This window comes from Geotrypetes seraphini, chromosome 1 (genome assembly GCF_902459505.1).
Source record: "Geotrypetes seraphini chromosome 1, aGeoSer1.1, whole genome shotgun sequence".
Classification (NCBI taxonomy): Eukaryota; Metazoa; Chordata; class Amphibia; order Gymnophiona; family Dermophiidae; genus Geotrypetes; species Geotrypetes seraphini.
The window spans coordinates 128,934,682-128,959,035 of NC_047084.1; the positions used below are offsets into that span (position 1 = coordinate 128,934,682).

At 40.4% G+C, this 24,354-nt stretch overlaps 1 protein-coding gene across 2 annotated transcripts in view; it reads left to right on the top strand.

The window, feature by feature from the left end:
- LOC117357606 (caltractin) overlaps window positions 1-24,354 on the top strand; it is an 85,488-nt gene that overhangs the window by 58,723 nt on the left and 2,411 nt on the right. For both annotated transcript variants that reach the window (XM_033938445.1, XM_033938438.1), the window contains exon 4: window positions 3,724-3,861. In XM_033938445.1, the coding sequence (XP_033794336.1) occupies window positions 3,724-3,861 (138 nt within the window). The remainder of the gene's footprint in view (window positions 1-3,723; window positions 3,862-24,354) is intronic.

Here is a 24,354-nt window from a genome sequence, read left to right on the forward strand (position 1 = left end):
GGGGTGCCGCAGGGCTCGGTGCTTGGACCTGTGCTCTTCAACATCTTTATAAATGATCTAGACATTGGTACGACAAGTGAGGTGATTAAATTTGCGGACGATACGAAGTTATTCAAAGTAGTAAAGACACTGGGGGATTGTGAAGATCTGCAACTTGACATAATTAGGCTCAAGGAATGGGTATCGACATGGCAGATGAGGTTCAACGTGGATAAGTGTAAAGTGATGCATGTAGGTAACAAAAATCTCATGCACGAATACAGGATGTCCGGGGTGGTACTTGGAGAGACCTCCCAGGAAAGAGACTTGGGAGTTATGATCGACAAGTCGATGAAGCTGTCTGTGCAATGTGTGGCGGCAGCGGCAAAAAGGGCGAACAGAATTCTAGGAATGATAAAGAAAGGGGATCATGAACAGATCAGAGAAGGTTATCATGCTGCTGTATTGGGCCATGGTACGCCCTCACTTGGAATACTGCATCCAGCACTGGTCGCCGTACATGAAAAAGGACACGGTACTACTCGAAAGGGTCCAGAGAAGGGCGACTAAGATGGTTAAGGGGCTGAAGGAGTTGCCGTACAGTGAAAGATTAGAGAAACTGGGCCTTTTCTTCCTCGAACAGAGGAGATTGAGAGGGGACATGATCGAAACATTCAAGGTACTGAAGGCACTCTCAAAAATTGAAAGGGGATATATTCCGTATGAACATAAGGAAGAAGTTCTTCACTTAGAGAGTGGTAGAAAATTGGAACGCTCTTCCGGAGTCTATCATATGGGAAAACACTCTCCAGAGATTCAAGACAAAGTTAGACAAGTTCCTGCTGAACCAGAACGTACGCAGGTAGGGCTAGTCTCAGTTAGGGCACTGGTCTTTGACCAGAGGGCCGCTGCGTAAGCGGACTGCTGGGCATGATGGACCACTGGTCTGACCCAGCAGCGGCAATTCTTATGTTCTTATGATTGTCTGCTTGTGATGTTGTGAGTATATTTTTTGTTAGTTTTTTTGTTAGTTTGAAAAGGTTTTTTGATCTATTGGGGGGTCTTTAATAGTAGTTCAGAGTAGTACTTCCATTTGGACCTGTCACTAGTAAGTCTGGATTTGTACCATTTCCTTTCAGCTCTCCTTAATTCTCTTTTCTTAGTCAACAATAAACCAGGGGAAGGAATATTTGCAGGGGTAGTATTTGATCTTTGACCGGAGCCAGTTCTTCGTATAGGGTTTTTACTTTGGTGTGCCAGTCCACCGCAGCTTCGTCAACAGATTGGGAATTTGGTTTAAATGTTCCTGCTAGGTTTGAGAGGCCTGTGGACATATTTTCTAGATTGATTGCGTTGTCGTTGTATATTATTTTATGTTGAAGTTGTTTCCTGGTTGACAGTTGCTTTGCTGTGTAACTGTGGTTGAATGTGATCAAATGGTAGTCAGACCAGGATACTGGTTTGTTGGTACAGGCTGGAGTTTGTGTGGTGAGCGAAGTGTCTTTTTGAGTAAAGATTAGGATGTGGCCCGCAGAGTGAGTCAGCAAGAGGACCATTTATTGGAAGCCTAGGTCCGATAGTGAAGTGATTAAGTCTGCTGGGGCTCCGGTCTCATGTGGGTAGTTTGTGAAGTTGAAGTCTCCAAGTATGATTTGGTTGTATGTGATGACCAGTTTGCTAAGGATGGATAGTAAATCATGTAGGACGGTCATTGGAGAGTGTGGTTCTTTATATATCAAGGCAAGGGTTAGGTCTCTGTTGTGACCTACTGAGAAGGTGAGGCACTCTAGCATGTTTAGTGTGATGGCGTCTATCAGTCTTGGGTTGAGGTTGGACTTAATGATGGTGGCTACTCCTCCACCTCTAGTGTCAGTGTGTGAACAAGCTATTGCTTGGTATCCTAGAGGGCACAGCATATCCAGGGTAGTTCCGTCATTATCTTTAAGCCCAGTACCTACCTTAATTCTTTAACTTATACCATTCATTTTCTAATTAGAGATCAGTTGCCTTTATGCCATGCCTTTTTGAATTCCACCTAATCTTTCTCTCAATTAGACAACTAATTTCAAAATTTAAGTCTCGCAACAATCAAAACATCTTATCCAAAAAATAAGAATAAATAAAGAGAAGGGTAAAGTACTTATTTGTTCAAAAGAAGAGCAGGACTTGAGAGTGACTGTGTCTGATCTTAAGGTGGCAAAAAACAGGTAGAAAAGGCGATGATCAAAGCCAGGAGGATGCTCAGGTGCATAGAGAGAGGAATGCCCAGTAGGAAAAAGGAGATGATAGTGCTGTTGTATAAGTCTCTGGTGATGCCCCGTTTTGAATATTGTATGCAATTCAGGAAACTGCACCTTCAAAAAGATATAAATAGGATGGAGTCGGTCCAGAGGGCTGCTACAAAACTGGTTTGTAGTTTTTGTCATAAAGCATGTACGGACAGACCTAGAGAACTTAAGATGTATACCCTGGAAGAAAGGTGAGAGACCTACAAGTGTGTTGATTCTGCTGCCCCTCAATAGCTCTCCTTATACAGCTCCCAGAGAACTCCGTTCCTCAGATAAGTCATTCTTAGCGTTACCCTTCTCCTCCACTGCCAATTCCAGACTTCATTCCTGTCATCTACCTGCCCCCTATGCCTGGAATAAATTACCCGAGTTTGTCCATCAAGCCCCTTCCCTTCCCTTGTTTAAAAGCAGACTGAAAACCCACCTTTTCGATATAGCTTTCAATCCTTCACCCTACTCCTCTGCCCTCCAACCCAGCCAGCTGATTAACCGTTCTCCTTAACTGTATCCATCACATCCTGTTTGTCTGTCTTGCCTGTTTAGATTGTAAGCTCTTATTATTGTGTATGTGTATGAAGGGATGCTCATGGGGGGGGATTGTTCTTGGGTGGGATGGGAGGGGGTTTGTTTTTGGTGTTGGTCGTTGCCTTGCTTATTGTATACTCTGATGACTTTGTTATGTTGTATTGCTTTATGTGGTTTTCTTGTCATCAATAAAAAAATTGTTTAAACATAGATCAAGGGACTGTTTTCTTACTCTTTGTGACTCTGTGCAGCGCTGCGTGCATCTGGTAGCGCTATAGAAATAATTAATAGTCGTCGTAAAAGTAAAGAGGAGATATGATAGAGACATGTAAATATCTCCATGGAAAAAACTTGGAAACTTAAGAGGCGATAGACTCAGGAGTAATCTAAGGAAATACGTGGAATAGTCTCCCAGTAGAAGTGGAGACAAAAACTGTCCGAATTCCCAAAAGCATGAGACAAGCACGTGGGATGTCTTTGGGAGAGGAGGAGATAATGAATGCTGAAGATAGGCAGACTGGATGGGCCATTTGGCCTTTATCTGCATCATGTTTCTAATTGTTAGGAAATCATAAGCCTGTTTGCAGTTCTGTTCTTAAGGGTGTAAAGAAGTTATCTTATATGAAAAGTCTTTTAAATATCAGCTAGTCAAAAGTTGGACTACGTTACTGGTGAATATTCAGATGTGTTCAAATTATTTTCAGGTTCACAAGATATTGAAACTTTATTTTCTCAATTTTTATCATGAACCTTTTACATGTGATAGAATTTTTTTTAATTAATTTTTTTAGTATATAACTGTTTAATTTTGTTCAATTTCCTGATTAGTGAAATCCATTTCTTGATATGTAAGCCTACTTTGAACCTTGTTTGAGGATTTGGCGGGCTATAAGCACCCATCATCATCATCATTTAATGTTTTCCAATGCAGAGTGAGAAGGATTCTAAAGAAGAAATCATGAAAGCATTTAGGCTGTTTGATGATGATGGTACAGGAAAGATCTCCTTCAAAAATCTGAAGAGAGTTGCAAAGGAGCTGGGAGAAAACCTGACAGATGAAGAGCTGCAGGTGAGTTCCTTGCAGGATTAGAAACTTTCAGAGGGGGCAGCTATGTTAGTCTGCAGTAGTGCGACTTGATTCAGGAAAAAAAAATTCAATTCGATTCAGCCTTTTGAATTGATTTTTCAATTCAATTTTCCTGCCTATTGGGTGTTTTTTTAAAACATCCTGGTGGGTTTATTTTATAGCCTCTTCACCCCTTTTGCCCTCTCCTACCCGCTGTGCTGTAAACAAAAAAGACTTTTCCTCTCTGTTAAATCCTAGCTCACGTTTGTGGTCTAACACCAGCTCTGGCAGGATACATGTTTTAAATCTGACACATTGTAATCACAAACAGAAAATAAAATGATTTTTTTCTACCTTTTGTTGTTTGGTCATTATTCAAATCATGTTAACATAGTAACATAGTAGATGACGGCAGATAAAGACCCGAATGGTCCATCCAGTCTGCCCAACCTGATTCAATTTCAATTTTTTTTTTTTTTTTCTTCTTAGCTATTTCTGGGCAAGAATCCAAAGCTTTACCCGGTACTATGCTTGGGTTCCAACTGCCGAAATCTCTGTTAAGACTTACTCCAGCCCATCTACACCCTCCCAACCATTGAAGCCCTCCCCTGCCCATCCTCCACCAAACGGCCATACACAGACACAGACCGTGCAAGTCTGCCCAGTAACTGGCCTTAGTTCAATATTTAATATTATTTTCTGATTCTAAATCTTCTGTGTTCATCCCACGCTTCTTTGAACTCAGTCACAGTTTTACTCTCCACCACCTCTCTCGGGAGCGCATTCCAGGCATCCACCACCCTCTCCGTAAAATAGAATTTCCTAACATTGCCCCTGAATCTACCACCCCTCAACCTCAAATTATGTCCTCTGGTTTTACCATTTTCCTTTCTCTGGAAAAGATTTTGTTCTACGTTAATACCCTTTAAGTATTTGAACGTCTGAATCATATCTCCCCTGTCTCTCCTTTCTTCTAGGGTATACATATTCAGGGCTTCCAGTCTCTCCTCATACGTCTTCTGGCGCAAGCCTCCTATCATTTTCGTCGCCCTCCTCTGGACCGCCTCAAGTCTTCTTACGTCTTTCGCCAGATACGGTCTCCAAAACTGAACACAATACTCCAAGTGGGGCCTCACCAATGACCTGTACAGGGGCATCAACACCTTCTTCCTTCTACTGACTACGCCTCTCTTTATACAGCCCAGAATCCTTCTGGCAGCAGCCACTGCCTTGTCACACTGTTTTTTCGCCTTTAGATCTTCGGACACTATCACCCCAAGGTCCCTCTCCCCGTCCGTGCATATCAGCTTCTCTCCTCCCAGCATATATGGTTCCTTCCTATTATTAATCCCCAAATGCATTACTCTGCATTTCTTTGCATTGAATTTTAGTTGCCAGGCATTAGACCATTCCTCTAACTTTTGCAGATCCTTTTTCATATTCTCCACTCCCTCTTCGGTGTCTACTCTGTTACAAATCTTGGTATCATCTGCAAAAAGGCACACTTTTCCTTCTAACCCTTCAGCAATGTCACTTACATATATATTGAACAGGATTGGCCCCAGCACCGAACCCTGAGGGACTCCACTAGTCACCTTTCCTTCCTTCGAGCGACTTCCATTAACCAACACCCTCTGGCGTCTGTCCGACAGCCAGTTTCTGACCCAGTTCACCACTTTGGGTCCTAACTTCAGCCCTTCAAGTTTGTTCAACAGCCTCCTATGAGGAACTGTATCAAAGGCTTTGCTGAAATCCAAGTAAATTACATCTAGCATATGTCCTCGATCCAGCTCTCTGGTCACCCAATCAAAAAATTCAATCAGGTTCGTTTGGCACGATTTACCTTTTGTAAAGCCATGTTGCCTCGGATCCTGTAACCCATTAGATTCAAGGAAATACACTATCCTTTCTTTCAGCAACACTTCCATTATTTTTCCAACAACTGAAGTGAGGCTCACCGGCCTGTAGTTTCCTGCTTCATCCCTGTGACCACTTTTATGAATAGGGACCACATCCGCTCTCCTCCAATCCCCAGGAATCACTCCCGTCTCCAGAGATTTGTTGAACAAGTCTTTAATAGGACTCGCCAGAACCTCTCTGAGCTCCCTTAGTATCCTGGGATGGATCCCGTCTGGTCCCATCGCTTTGTCCACCTTCAGTTTTTCAAGTTGCTCATAAACACCCTCCTCCGTGAACGGCGCAGAATCTACTCCATTTTCTCGTGTAACTTTGCCAGACAATCTCGGTCCTTCTCCAGGATTTTCTTCTGTGAACACAGAACAGAAGTATTTGTTTAGCACATTTGCTTTCTCCTCATCACTCTCCACATATTTGTTCCCAGCATCTTTTAGCCTAGCAATTCCATTTTTTATCTTCCTCCTTTCACTAATATATCTGAAAAAATTTTTATCTCCCTTTTTTACATTTTTAGCCATTTGTTCTTCCGCCTGTGCCTTCGCCAAACGTATCTCTCTCTTGGCTTCTTTCAGTTTCACCCTGTAGTCCTTTCTGCTCTCCTCTTCTTGGGTTTTTTTTCTATTTCATGAACGCCAACTCTTTCGCCTTTATTTTGTCAGCCACTAGGTTGGAGAACCATATCGGCTTCCTTTTTCTCTTGTTTTTATTGATTTTCTTCACATAAAGGTCCGTAGCCATTTTTATCGCTCCTTTCAGCTTAGACCACTGTCTTTCCACTTCTCTTATGTCCTCCCATCCTAACAGCTCTTTCTTCAGGTACTTTCCCATTGCATTAAAGTCCGTACGTTTGAAATCTAGGACTTTTAAGTATCGTGCGGCCGCTCTCCACTTTAGCCGTTATATTGTGGCCCACTGTAGCTCCAAACCGTGCTCAATAGCACACTCAGTGGCTGGCCACAAAATAACACCCTGTCGTGTGGCCCGAACTGGAGCCACCCTGCAGGACCGGATTCCAAACAGGAACCAAAAAGAAAAGAAAAAAAAAACCAGATAACAAAAGTCACCACGATTATTCTTCAATGACAAAATAATATCAGATTTTATTTCTCTTTTGTCCCAAGGTAAGTAGGCTTTCCAAAATAGAGGACAAACTTGTCAGAATGTTCTTCCTTACAGTAACACAAAAAGTAGAAAACAAAACCAGCAAATAATAGTCCAAATAAAGGCATTAATTTGCTCTCAGCAATGTTTCTATTTTAGTTGTGGCAGAGGGTTTAATTGCCCCCAGCCTTAGGGTTGTCTGCTTCAAAGCAGGCAGCTTCCAAAACACAAACAAAATATAGTTCAGTGCACACATTCAGCACAAGTGTCTCAAAAGTCCACACAAGCCTCTGGCCAGTTCCAGTCACTGCCAGGTCAGGAGAGTGATAGGTTTTGCGAAATAAAGCCTCTAGACCGGCTTTCAAAAATTCCCTCCCAGGGTGTTAGCAAAACCTCTCCCAAAATACAATCACCCCTTAGCTTGCATTCAAAAGAAAAATAGTTTCTTCAAACAGTCCATAAACACAAACCTCATTCACTGCTTGAGGGTGGAAGCCAAGTTCACCTGCATGGGCTCAACAAACTCAGGAGCAAACTCTGTCAGGCTTTCTTCCACATCCATGTTCTGACCTTCTAGAAAATTTAATTCCTCAGCCTGACCAGCCTCTATCACCTCCATAGGCATAGGCTTGTTGCACCTGCTTGGCTCCAGGGACTCTCTAGGGAGAAAGGGCTTAAAACCTCTCCCTAGCTGGCTTCCCTTCCTGTTCTCTGTAACAGGTTTATATACCTTGGGACAACGCCCTGCTGTGTCAGCCCTGGCAGTGTTCCAAGGGCCTCTTGGGCTCCCCCGGTGGTCAATGTAATTATCTAACTCAGAAACAACCTGTCCCTTCCCAATTCCTCCCCGGGATTTCTTTTTTACTTCTTTTCTCTCTGTCCTGACTGGGACCTGAGCAGGGAGAATACCTGGCTGGTCACAATATCAAACCAAACCGTTTGATGATCGCTACTACCCAGGTGAGCACCCACTCGAACATTAGAGATACTCTCTCCATTTGTGAGGACCAGATCCAATATCGCTTTTTCCCTTGTGGGTTCCGTCACCATTTGTCTGAGCAGAGCCTCTTGAAAGGCATCCACAATCTCCCTACTTCTTTCCAATTCCGCAGACGGAACATTCCAGTCCGCATCCGGCAGGTTGAAATCTCCCAACAGCAGAACCTCCTCTTTCCTTCCAAACTTTTGTTTTAAATTCTTTATTCATTTTTTTGTGTTACAACAAGTGTTACAAATAAACTCAATAGGAACTTAAATACACACTTGACTAACTCATATATTAATATCAAGTTTATCATTAATATAATAATCCCCTGTCCCACCCTCCTTCCCAACCAATAATACATAAATCAATTTTATTGTATATTCTTTAAATATTAATTTAGTATATAATAATCAAAATTGAAAAACCCACCCCATTTCCCTCTTTACAATTTTCTTATCATGGGAAAAGTTCATTAGAGAAATCATGTTAACGGTCTTTAGATGTTTCCAGTGTTATTTATGGGAAAAATTATCCTTCATTACAAAAATCGGTTAATGGTCCCCATATTTTTTTAAATTTATTCATGTATCCTTTGTGTGTTGCAATAGCAAGTTCCATTTTATATATGTGGCATACCGAATTCCACCAGAACATATAGTTCAATCTATCATGTTGTTTCCAATTGAATGTAATTTGTTGTATTGCAATTCCAGTTAAAATAAATAAAAGTTTGTTATTACTGGATGAAATTTGGCTTTTTGCTCTCATAGTTGTTCCAAATAATATAGTATCATATGTCAAGGCTACTGGATTTTCTAACATTCTGTTAATTTGGGGCCAAATTGATTTCCAGAATGATAGGATAAATGGACAAAAGAATAAAAGATGATCTAGTGTCCCAATTTCAATATGACAGTGCCAGCATCTATTAGATCTTGAACTATCTATTTTTTGTAAACGAGTAGGGGTCCAAAAAGCTCTATGAAGAAGAAAAAACCAAGTTTGTCTCATAGATGCTGACACCGTACATTTTAACCTCCAAGACCAAAGTCGTGGCCATTGAGATGCACTAATTTGGTGTTTTATCTCAATGCTCCAAATGTCTCTAAGACCATTTTTTGGTTTTTTATTTATATATCCAGATATTAATTTATACCACTGTGCGGCTTTGTGACCTATTGAGTCCATCTGGAAACATAAGAATTCCAAACTGTGATATTTAGCGAGATCTTTCCATTCAGGGAACCCTTTCTGAATAGATTGCTTCAATTGCAACCATTTAAAATATTGTGTTTTATTGAGACCAAATTTTTGTTGCAATTGTGAAAACTCCAGCAATTTATCATTTTTAATTACATCATCCAAAGTGCGAATGCCTGCTATCATCCAATGTTTCCAGATGACTTTAAAACCGCCAATTTTGATCTTGGGGTTTAGCCATATAGTTTGGTTGGTTGATTTACTAATTGGAATTTGAGTAAGATTACTTATGTATTTTAGAGTTTTCCAGGTATCCATAAATATTTTATGATCTTTGTATAACCTTGGCATCTTGATACTAATTACATGATTAAGACGTAATGGAAACATAAGCCTCCATTCTAGCCAAAACCAGTCTGGAATATTATCTGTGGGTTCTGGGAGGATCCAATACATACCATGACGTAAGATATAGGCTTGATGATACCTATAAAAGTTGGGAAAATTTACCCCTCCCTCCTTAATTGGTCTTTGTAATGACGCTAGAGCAATTCTTGGTTTTTTATTAAGCCATATAAATTTTGTCAAAGTCCTATTTATTTTTGTATAAAACGAATCTTGAAAGAAAACTGGTATCATCCCCATTTGGTAACATACTACCGGTAAAATCATCATTTTTACAGTTTGTACTCTTCCCCACCAAGATAAGTGCAAAGGATTCCATTGCTCACACATTTCTATTACTTTTTGTAATAAGCATTTTTCATTAATTTTCATTGTTTCATCTACTGTTTTTGTTATCAAAATTCCAAGGTATTTAATATATTCTTCCTTCCAAACAAAAGGGAATGTATCAAATAAACCTTTTGTACAATGTATATTTAGTGGAAGAATTTCTGATTTATTCCAATTAATTTTATATCCTGAAAATTTTCCAAATTTCTCAATCAATTCAAGTAGATGCGGAATGGTGGATTCTGGATTTTTCAGATATAGTAATAAATCATCTGCGTAAGCAGATATCTTATATTCTTTATCTGAATGAGGTATACCCTGTATCTCCTTAGCTTGTTGGATAGCTAATATTAAGGGTTCTAAAACAATATCAAACAGCAAAGGGGATAAGGGACATCCTTGTCTAACTCCTCTCTGTAGATTAAATTTTTCTGAAAACGTATTATTAATATATAGTCTAGCAGAAGGGGAGCTATACATTGTTTGTATCATTTGTATAAATCCAGGACCTATACCAAACCATTCCATTGCTTGATACATAAAAGGCCATTCTACTCTATCAAAGGCCTTTTCTGCATCTAATGAAACTGCAAAAGTAGGTTCATTCATTTTCTTTGTTAAATATAACATATGGAATGTTAATCTGGTATTGTGAGATGAATGTCTTTGAGCAACGAATCCTGTTTGATGCATACCTATTATATGGGGGAGAGCTTTAGCTAATCTTAGCGCAAGTATTTTTGCTAATAATTTTCCATCTACATTTATTAAAGATATTGGTCTATAGTTTGATACCAAAGTGGGATCTTTATTGGACTTTGGCAAAACAATAGTCAAAGATTCTGCTATAGTGCCTTTAATACAACCTTTATTGAGTTGATATTGATAGAGATTTAATAAATAGGGTAATAAAAAGTTTTGAAATGTTTTATAAAATTCCACTGTATATCCATCACCACCTGGAGCGGATCCAACTCTAAGGGACTTCAAAGCTGTTCCTAATTCTTTTAGTGATATTGGTTCTTCCAAACTTCGTTTTATATGTTCAGGAATTTTTGGACCCTCTAACATTTTTAAAAATTCAAAACCATCTTTTTCTTTATTTGGATAATTTTCAGAAGAATAAAGAGATTTATAGAATTTTAAGAATTGTTTTAATATAGGTTCAATTTGTGTATATGTATTTCCATTTTCATCTTTTATTGCTATTAATTTTGTTTTTCTTTTTTTCGCTTTAAGATAGTTTGCCAATATTCTTCCTGATTTGTTTGAATTACCATAGTACAATGTTTGTTGAGAAAATAAATCTTTCCTAATCATCTTAGATGAGATCTCATTATATTTACCTTTTAATTTTAATAATTCTTGTTGAATAGAATATTCCCATTTTTCTATAAGTTTTGATTCTAAATTTTTAATCTCTTTTTCTAAGATTAAAAATTGTTTTTTAATTTGTTTTTTTAGAAAAGCCGAATAAGAAATTATTTGTCCTCTAATGGTTGCCTTAAAGGCATCCCATAAAGTTTCTATGTTAATATCATCATTATCATTTATTTGAAAAAATTCTTTCATTTTTGTTAGAAGATTTTCACAAAAATTTTTGTCAACCAACATTGTATTATCTATTTTCCAAATTGGTCTGTTATTATTTTGATCTGTAGTTTTAATTTTGATCCACACTCCACCATGATCAGATAGAATAATTGGATCAATGGCTGCTTGTGTCACTTGATGTGCAAGATGTTTTGAAGTAAAGATATAATCTATTCTTGAAAAAGAATTGTGAACATGAGAACAGAAAGAAAATTCCCGACCATCAAAATGAAGTATTCTCCATATATCTATTAAATCGCAAGATTGAATCAAATTATCTAGTCCCATAGATTTCATAACTCTACCTGGGTTTTTATCTAATAAAGGATCTATTACAGCGTTGAAGTCCCCTGCTACTATAAGATTTGAAGTAGCCAGTGGTATGATCAGTTGTTGAAGAGTTTTAAAGAATTCGTTTTGGTTCGAATTAGGGGCGTATATATTGATTAACGTCATGGTAGTATTTCCCATATTCATTTCCACCATTATCCATCTTCCATGAATATCTGAAGCTTTTAGTTTAAATGAAGCAGAGCATTTTTTGTTAATTAAAATAGCAACTCCTGCCTTTTTCCCTATAGCTGGTGAGAAAAAACACTGTTTGACCCAACCTCCTTCTAGCTTTTTAGATTCTATATGTGAGAGGTGGGTCTCTTGTATAAGGCATATATCAGCATCTTGCCTTTTTAAAAATGATAGTGCTTTTTTCCTTTTTATCATATGATTTAGACCGTTAACATTTAAAGACATAATTTTAATATCCATTTATTTTTAAATTTTCAGGTATTAAATTATGTATATTTTCCCAATGTTTTAAGTATTTCATTTCTCTTTTTTCCTTTATTCCCATGATTTCCTTATATATTTCCCTTTTATTCCCTCCCATCCCTCTTATCCCTCCCTTCCCCCCCTTATTAATTACGAAAACTTGGATACGCAGGTTGAGGTTAGATTTAGATAACTCCCACAAGCTATTAATAATTATCTAAAGTACTACCATTTTTTCCCCTATTTTTGTATATTTTCTTTTATTTTATTATTAATTATAAGAATAAGTAAAAAGTTTTTCATTCTTATGTATTGAAAGATTATTTTTTGTATTTGTATATCTTTAAATCCATAAGAATGATTATATTAAATCAATTATATCTAATAACATTTCAATTACTATTCATTTCTTTTCAGGTGGTATATTATTTTTATTTTAAAAAGCTTTCCAATTTAGCCTCTTTCCTCAGAACTGTAACAAGAGTTTACAGCACAGGAATCCACTCATCTCTTATATTCATTATTTTCTTATGATTCACGAGAGAATTGTCAATTAAGAGGAGCTAACATTCCCATCAGTGTTCTTGTAAGTTTTGTCTCATTAGCATACTCTCTAGACATCTATGATTTTAAAGTATCTGAGGCCTGTGCAGACAAGAGTGAAGTCCTGTGCCAAAAACTCTCCTTTTTTCTCCCATAGAAGATTCCCAGGTTGAACTATTGTGGATACTAAATTAAACTTAATAATTAAAAGAACATAAAATTTGCGTTTCAGATTTATTCTTTTCATATATTTCGTATTGAAATGCATTTTAATGTATCTGAAACGCAAATTTAAACCTGAAGTACCACCTTCAACCGGAAATATAACAAACCAATCACTTCATCTTTTTTTTTTTTTTTTTTTTTTTTTTTTTATAATATTCTTTGTGATTGAAGGATGATTTTCTTCTCACTATTACTCCGCTTTCAAAATTTCGGATTCAATCAGTACATTTTTAAGTTTGTTGAAGAAACTTTCTTCGTCATCATTTGAGTTCGGAGATGTGTTTCAAATCATTTACGTTCCTGCCATTCAGTTTATTCTATTTATTCTGAATAGAATTTTTATATTTTTCAGTTTTCTTGTTTTCTATGTAGAATGTTGCAAGTTGTTTAAGTCTTTAATTTGATCCTTGTGTGTTCTTTTTCCATTGCTTTCCGTTTTGATCTATCTTTAACCGTCAATAGACTTTAGTATGAACCCATTAATTGTTCTTTAGATTGTCATAGGTTGCTCCAGTTGATTTATAAATTCCTGTAGTTTTTCTGGATCTGTAAAGTTTTGCGTTTTGTTAGCAACGGTAACCTTCATAATTGCCGGGTACAGGAGCCCAAATCTAGCTCCTAGAGATCTTAGTTGTGGTCTCATGTCTAAGAATAGTTTTCTTCTTTTTGCTGTTTCTTTTGCAAAGTCCGGAACAATGTATATTTTTGAATCTTGGCATTTAAGATTTTTGATTTCCTTGGCTAATTGGCATATTTCAATTGCTTGTTGGTGTCTTAAAAGTTTAAAAATTAAAGTTCTTGGACCTGTTTGAGTGTTATTTCTTTGTGTTGGAATCCTATGGGCTCTTTCAATTTCCAGTTCCGTTTTAAATTTCAATGGTAGTATTTTAGGTAGAAATTTTTCAAGAAATGCAATCGGATCATTCTTTTCCACTCCTTCAGGTAATCCGATTATTCTTAAATTATTCCGTCTTTCACGATTCCGGCTGTCTTCAAGATTTTTTTTTATCTCTGTTATTTCTTTCCATATGATTTTGCTGTGATTCATGTCTGTATTTAATTGTTCTGTAATATCTTCTAATGTTGAAATTCTATTCTCTGTAATGTCCACTCTTTTAGTTAGGATTGCAGCATCTTCCATTGCTTTTTGTAGTTTTTTGTTACTATCTAAGACAATTTCTTTTATTTGTCTTAGTTCTTCCATAACATCCAGATTTTTTTCTGTTGGTAATGGGATTTTAGAGGGTGTACCTGGCTCAGGTTTCGACCTCTTATTGCTTCCTGATGTTCCAGCTCCTAAGTCAGCTTTATTTTGTTTAGTTGAAGTCATATTTCAATATATATTTTAGTTTCTTTAAAATATTTAGTAGTAATTCTTTTTAATATATTTTTAATATATTTGCTTATAAGGAGCTATTCGTTTATCCAACCATTCGACAAAGCCTCGCCCCCTTTTTTTTTTTTTTCAGTATTCTTAAAGCAACTGTAAGTTATTTGTCTTAGGCTCTATTGCAGACTCTTGTTGGCATCTAGCCTGAAAAAATTTTTTTTGCAACCTTCTTGTTCTAGCTCTCCTCTTACAAGCCCAATCGCAGCTTTTGCCGAGGAGAGCAATATTCCATCCAATATGTTTACTTTAATCTTTCAATGTGCATGTATATGTATTTCAGTGTCTCTTAACTGTCTCAACTGTCTCAATATCACTTTTCTTCAGGTCAAAGAAATTACCAATCCTTTTATTTGACCTTCCTCAGAGCCCAAAAACCTATAGTCTCTTATATCTGAATCTCTTAAATTATAGTAGGAGAGATTAACAATTATAGTGATCTTTCATAGTTTATTTTTGAAGTTGGCAGCAAGGAAATAGTTAAAAAAAAAAAAAAACAAACCGTTGCCAAGTAGCTTTTACTGCAGATCTCTCCTCATTTCCAGCAGAGGACAGCTATTTCAAAGCCCATTCCCTGATTTAAACAGGCATCAGGCATTTCAAAAAACTGATCTTTGTCATTAGGCAGACCCAGACTTTGTAAAAATTTATTTTTTTTTTTTTCCGATCCAAGATGGCCGCGGTCGTGGTGCACCGAGCAACTGCCTGTTAACCCCCACCTTCGGGAAATCTTTCCTCTTGCTCTCTGCCAGAGATCGTGTTAAAGAGGAGGGGAAGGAAAGCCTCCTTGGCCTCACGGCGTCCCGGACCAGCCCACCCTGGTAACGTTTAATAGTAAAACTTGTTGCCTCTGCCAGGGGGACCCAATCTTGCCGGTTCTGCCTGGGGGACCCGATTTTGCTGTTTTTGCCAGCGGAGACCCGATCTTACCGGCTCTGTCAGCAGGGATCTGATCTTGCCGCCTTTGTCAGCGGGACCCGATCTTGCCGGCTCTGCCTGGGGGACCCGATTTTGTTATTTTTGCCAGCGGAGACCCGATCTTACCGGCTCTGTCAGCAGGGACCCGATTTTGCTATTTTTGCCGTTGAGACGGATTCAGCCCTTCACACCTCTTTCCTCATATATCAAATGAAAACGGCACCTCTCTCTCCCGATTTCCCCTTCAAATTTTCTCTTCCATCTAATCAAAGAGGTAAACTCAATTTGTTATACCATTAATATCGTTTTTTTTTTGTAGTTTTCTGAAATTTAAGCTTGTTTATACAGGAGCTCTTTCTTCATCCAACCGTCATCGTTCGCGTCCAAGCCACGCCCCTCGCTTGGATATTGATCTTTACATAGAGAGCTACTCCTCCACCTTTATGACCATCTCTGTCCTTCCTAAAAAGATTATATCCCGGTATGTTTGCATCCCATCCATGTGATTCACTGAACCATGTCTCTGTGATAGCAACAATATCTAGATCTGCTTCTAATATCAGGGCTTGCAGATCATGAACTTTGTTGCTTAGACTGCGAGCATTTGTTGGCCCCAGGCTCTGGTTGTATTCTGATAACTCACTTGCAAGGGTCTCCTTCTTTCTCCGTACTAATCATCCATCTTCCATCTCTATTCTCCCCTTCCTTTCCTTTCCGTCCCCCGGAGGTCTGGCATCTTTCCTTTTTTCATCACCATCCCCAGATCCACCATCTCTCCTTTTCTCAACTACCCTTTCATCCAGCATCTCTCCCTCCTTCCCCACAACCCCAGGGTCCACCAGTTGTCCCTTTCTCTTCCCAACTACCCTCCTATCCAGTATCTGTATCCCCTATCTATCCCTCCACACCATCCCTTGTGTCCAACTTATCTCCCTTTCTGTTCCTTCCCTCCCTAAATCCCATTGTCCACCATCTCTCTCCATCTCCTCTGTTTTAGACCCATTATTCCTTCCCCCCTCCCCCAGTCCGGTATATGCAAGTATCTTTGAACCCCTAACCCCTTCCCTCCAGCCAGTCTTTAATTAATTTTTATTCCTAGCTGAGCGAATGTTCAAATATGCTTCTAAAAGATGATGGCAACCTGATAGAACCAAAGGCTCTGAGTATTGCACATTTTTTAAGAGCCGTTGTCTTTTAAATATTGATCTTGGGGATTGACGGGAGGTATAGACCACCGGAATTGGAAATGGCCCAAATTGCATGCAGTCATGAAGAAAACGAACGGAACTAAAAGATTTTTCAGGCCTAGTGATTCTGTCCTGTGTAAAATGGGTTGGAATTAATTCAAAGGCTAAAGCTCTTGGAACCTAGTTTCTAGTACCTAGCAAGTAGAGAACAAGAAAGACAAGTACTCCTATAAAATCAGCCATTGTTGATCTAAAGCTAAAAGCAAAATCATAAAATATAAACTAAAACCCAACAATATAAACAACAATATCCAGGTAAACCAGCACTTATCTTCTAGAAGTATTCAACTCTTAATCTCTTCACCAGTCACTTCACAAAGGCTGTTAGGCGCTAGCACATTTAAATGGCCCAGCTCCTGCCGCAGTAGAAGAGGGCTGAGCAAGCTCCTACACCCCTGCACAGCTTGCCGCTCAGGACACAAATGGCAGATGGAAATCCAAAGGGCCTAGTTCGCCCAGCTCTCAGTGGCTCACGCTCACCTCCCTCCTCACGCTCACCTCAGTGGCTCACGCTCCCTCCTGCCCTCGTTCAACTGACACCTGACACTGCACCCTCCCTCTCGCTCTGAAATCCACCGGACTCCTCCCCCCCCCGGTCCCTGTCCGTGCCTTCCTGACTGACCTTCCCCCCTTGCTCCCTAAAGCAGGAGCGGCAGTGGATGGCCAGCAAGAGGCAGCGCTGCCGCTCCTGCTTTAGGAGACAGGAGAGGAGGGTTGGTCATCGAATTGGCCAGGTCAATTTTATTACAAAACAAATCGATTTGAATCGATTCACTCGATTCGAATCGGAAATCAAGCAGCACTAGTCTGCAGTGCCAAAACTGACAGAGACTAACCAGTTTATTGAGGATCAGGATCCACATTGTCAGATGCCTCAACATATTAGTTAGCCTGTGGTGCATCCTTCCTCTGTAAGTTTTGTAGCATTAGCACTCTGCAACTGACAAAAGGTGCTTGTTTGTATTGGGTAGTGCTGTGATAAGGATTGGAAGGGCAGGCTTACTCCTATACATGCTGTGGTTTCATTAAAAGAATAGGAATAATAACAGTTTATATACCGCAGGACTGTGAAGTTCTATGCAGTTTACAATGATTACAAAGATTCTACAAATTGAGTTGAACTTACATAGTTGGAGATTAGTGGCTAACAGGAAGAGGTTAGTCCTAAAAAAAAGGATGAGGGCTTTAATTTAGACAATCTTAACTATAATAACCATGGTCTCGATGACAGATTTTAAGGAATATGTAGCAAATTTGCTTAATTTAATATAAGTTATACATTACAGTCAAACCTTGGTTTGAGAGCATAATTTGTTCCGGAAGCATGCTTGTAATCCAAAGCACTTGTATATCAAAGCAAGTTTCCCCATATGAAATAATGGAAACTCGGATGATTCATTCCACAACCCAAAAACTTTAATAGAATATACAGTACTGTAATGTATAAAATAAAAATATTCATCTCCTACTTACCGCGTTCCTTTTCATGCTACTTCTAAGATGGGCACACAGCTTCTGAGATGGACACACAGGATGCACTGATGAGATGGCACACAGGTTTTGTTTTTATATGGTATATGCAGGGTCCATGTCTACAGTGCGAAGCCAGGCAAGCCAGCGCATGGCTACTGAAAAGGCAGTGACCCTCGAGGAAAGCTCAAATGCATATGAAGATTGAAGAAGATGCATGCAGAGTTGATTGAGAGTAGTGATGGTGTTCTGAAACCCTGTAAGACGGTGTTGAGGAACATACTTGAAATAAGCAGGTAGCGTGTCAATTAAATGCTTAAAATAAGAAATGAAGATAAAATTATAGTTCAAAACCCTGGTTGCCATCAGAGAATTCTGATACAAGCGGCGTCCAAATTTGTCCATGGTCCAGCCCTCTCTTCCAGGAGGGATAGTGGCATAGACCTTGGAAAGGTTGTTCTGTTTCAGCAAGGACTCCATGAGAAGGGATTGATGTGATAACTGAGACTTCTCGAAGCCCTTTCAATGGATCATTCGGTAACAGGATTCCAGCTTGCTTGGTACAGCAAGAATGGAATAAGGTGTTTCAAGGTTTCTCTTGAAAGTTTGAGACAGAAGTCTATTAATGGGTATTTTAAGAGACTCCACCGGAGGTTGAGAGAATCCAATTTCTTCTAAATACTCAGGAGTGTATTTGGAATCAGAGCCCAAAGTAATCTTGAGTTCTTTACTCATCTGACGTAGAAAAGAAGAGAAAGATATCTGTTCCAAAGTAGGCTGTTCTGGAGGGGAAGGTGACCTCGAAGCGCCTCGAAGAGCAGAGAACGAGGGCGAAGCTTCCCCGGAATACTCACACCTGAGCCCAGAATATTCCGGTGTAGGCGACTCACTGGCAGATGAAGGCCTTGTAGAAGCAGTTGGAGGTGGTGTCCTCGACTTTGGAATAGAAACCCTCGAATGACCTCAAGGTGTAGAGAGATGAGGTATGTCTCGAGAAGAGGATCTATGCCTCAATGAATGTTTGAAAGGATGCCTCGACTGATGTGGAGAACTGTGCCTCGAACCAGGCAGGTCTCGTTGAGAAGAGCGTCGAGGAGTTTTTGCCCTATGCCTAGGGAAGGGCGAAGTCTTATGCAAGGAATAAGGGCTGGAGATCGAGACACCACAAGAGATTGAACTCCTGGTGTCGAGGCACTGACAAGGACTTGACTCCTTGGATAGCGTGCCGATGCTCCAGATGAGACACTCGCAAAGAATCAACTCTTTGCATAGAGTGTAAAGAATCCTCTCAAGGCACTCCTAAGGACTCGGCTCCTTGTATAGAGTGAGAAGATTGAGCTCGAGGTGCAGTCAAGGACTCGACTCCTTGTGATACTACCAAGTGCTCAGGCTGAACTGCAGGAAGCAAAGTCGAGGCAGGAGCATGTTTGGCAAGAATATTGCCCAGCTGATGATCCAGAATGGTCTGGATCATAGCCTCCAAGCGGGACTCCGAGACCGGAGGATCTGGTACTGTCGGTGTAGGGATGATCTCCGGAAAAGAGAAGGAAGAATGACCCTTCGACTTGGAGACATGCTTCTAGGATAGCTTGATAACTACTGCTGGCATCTGACCTGAGGGAGGCAGCGAGGCAAGCGTCTCACCAGGGGAATACTTAGCAGATTTACCCGAGGATGAGGACATTCTGAACAAGGCAGACTTAATCAACGAGGTCGAGGCAGAAGGTGGAATCCCGGTGAGAGACTTGACTGGATGGGAAGTTGAAGTCGAGACTGGGGCAAGTGGATCCATACCGAAAAGTTTCTCCACCTGAACTCGACGACGCTTGTGGGCTCGAGGTTGAAGGGTAGCACAGCAAGTACATGACTCTGGACGATGGTCAGGTCCCAAACACTGAATACACCACTTATGTGGGTCAGTGATGGAGATCGTGCGCTGGCAACGGCTACACTTCTTGAAGCCTGTGGCCGGCTTGGACATAGACAGAAAAATGGCTTCAGCAAAGTCGAAACCCGCCAGCAGAGGCTGCAAAACAGGCCCCACTGTGACAGAAAAAGAAAATCAAAGTCTTTAATTTTTTTAAAAAAAAAAAACGCAAAACACACAGCGACCGCGAAAAATAACAAAACATGAGCCATGGTGAGAGAAGGCACGACGTTTAGAACCGAGTCTAGCACAGAGCATCGAAAAACAAGACTTCTCGGTTCCGCTGAGAACTGAGGAGAGACGCGCCCTATGCTGGGCGGGAAGGCACTCGGTGCGGCAGTTGCAAACTTTCTAAGTTCTGCAAGCAAATCAGCTTACGAAGCTGTCCGCATCGGGGCTCCGTGGATGATGTCACCCACATGTGAGAATATGCTGACTGCTTGTCCTGGGAGCCCATGGTTCCCAGAGCTGCTGCTACTACAACTAAGCAGAATGCTCTCATTCATCTCTGCCACAAAGTATCTTCCTTGACTACAATTTCCGCAAGACACATGATGGTTCTCCTAGGTCACATGGCCTCAACCATTCACGTGACTCCTTTTGCCAGACTTCACCTCAGAATTCCTCATTGGATATTGGCATCTCAGTGGGCACAGGCTTGCGACCCACTCTCTCAACACATTACAGTCACTCCTTCGTTAAGACATTCTCTCCACTGGTGGATGCTCTCTTCCAATCTCTCCAAAGGTTTACTGTTTCAGACACCCCATCATCAGAAGGTCCTCATGACAGATTCCCCGACCTATGCTTGGGGGGGGGCTCATTTCGACAGTCTCCGTACTCAAGACCACTGGTCCAGCAAGGATTATCGGTGTCGCATCAATCTGTTGGAACTCGGAGCGATCTTCAATGTTCTCAAAGCTTTTCAGCATCTCCTTCACGACCAAGTAGTCGTCATTCGGACAGACAATCAAGTCGCCATGTACTACGTCAACAAGCAGGAAGGAACAGGATCTCTCCCTCTTTGTCAGGAAGCTCAAAAGGTGTGGGACTGGGCAATCCATCACAACACCTTCCTGAAAGCAGTCTATATTCAAGGAGAGAAAACTGTCTGGCGGACAAATTGAGTCGTCTTCTGCAACCTCACGAATGGACACTAAATTTCTCACCTCTTCATAACAATTTATCTCAGTGGGGTCTCCTCAGATAAGTCTCTTTGCATCTCCCCACAACAACAAACTGCCTCAGTTCTGCTCCAGGATATACTCTCCTCATCGCCTCGAGGCAGATGCTTTCCTTCTGGAATGGGCAAATCAGTTTCTGTATGCATTCCCTCCATTTCCTCTGATTCTCAAGACTTATCAAACTCAAACAGGATTATACCACCATGATTCTGATAGCTCCTTGGTGGCCCAGGCAACCTTGGTACTCCCATCTACTTCAACTCAACACCAGGGAGCCTCTACTTCTACCAGTATTTCCCTCTCTATTTACACAGTCAGGGGTCTCTGCTTCATCCCAACCTCCAGTCTCTACACCTGACAGCTTGGCACCTCTCAACCTAACTGCCACTCTACAATTTTCTCAATCTGTACAGGACATTTTAGAGGCTTTTAGGAAGCCTACCACTAGACAATGCTACAATCAGAAATGGACTAGATTTTCTGCTTGGTGCACCATTCATCACAAGGAGCCTCAATCTTCCTCCTTGTCTTCAGTTTTGGATTACCTGTTCCACTTGTCTCAATCAGGGCTCAAACCCACATCCATTCGAATCCACCTCAGTGCAATTGCTGCTTTTCTTCAGCCTATTGAAGGGAAACCCCTTTCTGCTCATCCAGATTTATGAAAGGACTTTTCAATTTCAAACAACCTCTCAAACCTCCTCCAGTGGTTTGGGATCTCAATGTTGTTCTTGCTCAATTGATGAAGCCTCCTTTTGAACCAATGGATACAGTTCATCTTAAATATCTCACTTGGAAAATGGTTTTTCTCATTGCTCTTATGTCTGCTCACAGGGTAAGCGAGCTATAAGCTTTAGTAGTGGACCCACCTTTCACAGTATTCCATCATGACAAGGTGGTCCTTCGTACTCATCCTAAATTCTTACCTAAAGTGGTTTCAGAATTTCATCTCAATCAATCCATTGTTCTTCCAATGTTTTTTCCAAAGCCTCATTCTTATCCTGGAGAAACAGCTCTTCATACTCTGGACTGTAAGCGTGCTTTAGCCTTCTACTTGCAACGCACTCAACCACATAGATCTGCTCCTCAACTTTTTGTCTCCTTCAATCCAAACAAGTTGGGACATCCAATCTCCAAGCGCACCATCTCCAACTGTTTAGCTGCTTGCATCTCTTTCTGCTATGCTCAGGCTGGACTTCATCTACAGAGTCGAGTCACAGCCCACAAAGTCACAGCCATGGTGGCATCAGTAGCTTTCCTTAGATCTACTCCTAACGAGGAAATCTGCAAAGCTGGCACTTGATCCTCTCTTATTGTCTGGATACTTTTTCCAGACGGGATGGCCTTTTTGGCCAGACAGTATTACAAAATTTATTCTCCTAAATTGCCAACACTCCTACCATCCCATTTTGGTTAGCTTGGAGGTCACCCACATGTGAGAATATGCTATCTGCTTGTCCTGGGATAAAGCACAGTTACTTACCGTAACACGTGTTATCCAGGGACAGCAGGCAGATGTTCTCACAACTCACCCACCTCCCTGGTTGGCTTCTCTGCTAGGTATCTGAACTTAGGAGAGACGTGCCCTACGCTGGGCAAGAAGGCACTCGTGCATGTGCGGTGCAGCAGTCGCGAACTTTCTAAGTTCTGCAAGCAAATCAGCTTGTGAAGCTGTCCGCATTGGGGCTTCGTGGATGACGTCACCCACATGTGAGAATATCTGCCTGCTGTCCCTGGATAACACGTGTTACGGTAAGTAACTGTGCTTCATTGCTGTCCATATTCTGCTCTACTAAGTAAATATGATAAATTTATTTCTTGCAAAAATGTTATACACTTCTCCCTCCATATTCGCGGTTTCCGTATCTGCGGATTCGCTTATTTGCGATTTTTCAGAAGCTGACTCTGCCCCCAAGAATTACATCATCATTAAAGTTCTTTTTCTTTTTACTGTACCGATAAAAAAAAGTGTATCGCTTATCATTTACTCAGAAAATCGCTGCTACCATGCTTTCTCCCACAAATTAGCTGCTTCCATGTTTCCCAGTGTGCACTGAGAAAAACACTGCGTCCCAGTATCCATAGAGAGAAAGGCTTCTTCCCAGCATGCCTGCCCAGAAATCGCTGTAGAAAAGTTATTTGCGATTCCAATAATAAAAACAGAAGGCTTTTTCTAAAAACCGTGAATAACATTAAAAAAGTTATTCGTGGTTTTTCCGTATTCGCACCTATGGTCAGCCCGCATCCCCCACGAATACAGAGGGAGAAGTGTAGATACTGAACTTGCTGCTACAAAGGGTTAGGACTTTACTATAGCTCATTCCTGCTAAGGCCTAGAACGATAGGAAAGATCAGTTATATTACAGTATAATACTTGTGAAGAAAAATAGTGCCCTCTTTGTGGGGGGAGGGGGGTACTGCATATTTATAGGTGGAAGGACAGGAAGGCCTATTCTGTATCTGGGCACCTGCATTCAATTTACAGAATGTTAGCATGTGCCAAGTATACACTAGCACTAGTGCTCTAGACTAACTTTGAAATTATTATTATCTAATCTAAGCCTTAAGTTTATATACCGCATCATCTCCACGGAAGTGGAGCTCGGCACGGTTTACAAGCTAAAAAATATAAAAAGTGAGAGGGGAAGAATTTATATGAGCATATATAAATAGAGGGAAGAGAAAGGGGGAAGGGAAATAGTATTTAATATTAGAGAAAAGCCAGGTTTTCAGTTGTTTGCGGAATAATTGAAAGGAGCCCAGGTTCCGCAGCGGGATAATGAGGTTGTTCCAAAGACCTGTGATTTTTTTTAGTTATAGGATATTAAACTTTTATAACAGTAAATCTATTATTTTAGCTATATTTCTATTAAGACTAAGGGGTCCTTTTATTAAGGTGTGCATTTAGCGCTTGCTAAATTGGTTAGCGTATCTTGACCCCTAAGTATTTTAATAAAAAATTTGGCCCGCGACAGCCTATGCTTTAGATTTCAGCCTCTTATGTGATTGAGCGCTAAATGCACACCCCTGCTTTAGAGCCACAGGACCTTTATGTTTAAAAACAAAAATCCAACCAAAGAATCCAGTGTCTATCGGACTAAGAGCAAAAGTTGCAATCAAGATTGCCTTGAGTGATAAAATAGATTGTGAGCCCCTCTGAAAAAACTTGGACCTATCGGTAATCCAGTTAGCGGCAGTGACCCAGGCCAATAACAGGAGAACTGAAAACACCCATGTTAAACCTGGGGTCCCTCATCCTGTGTCCTTTGATTGCACAGTAGTCTTTTCTCTCTTGA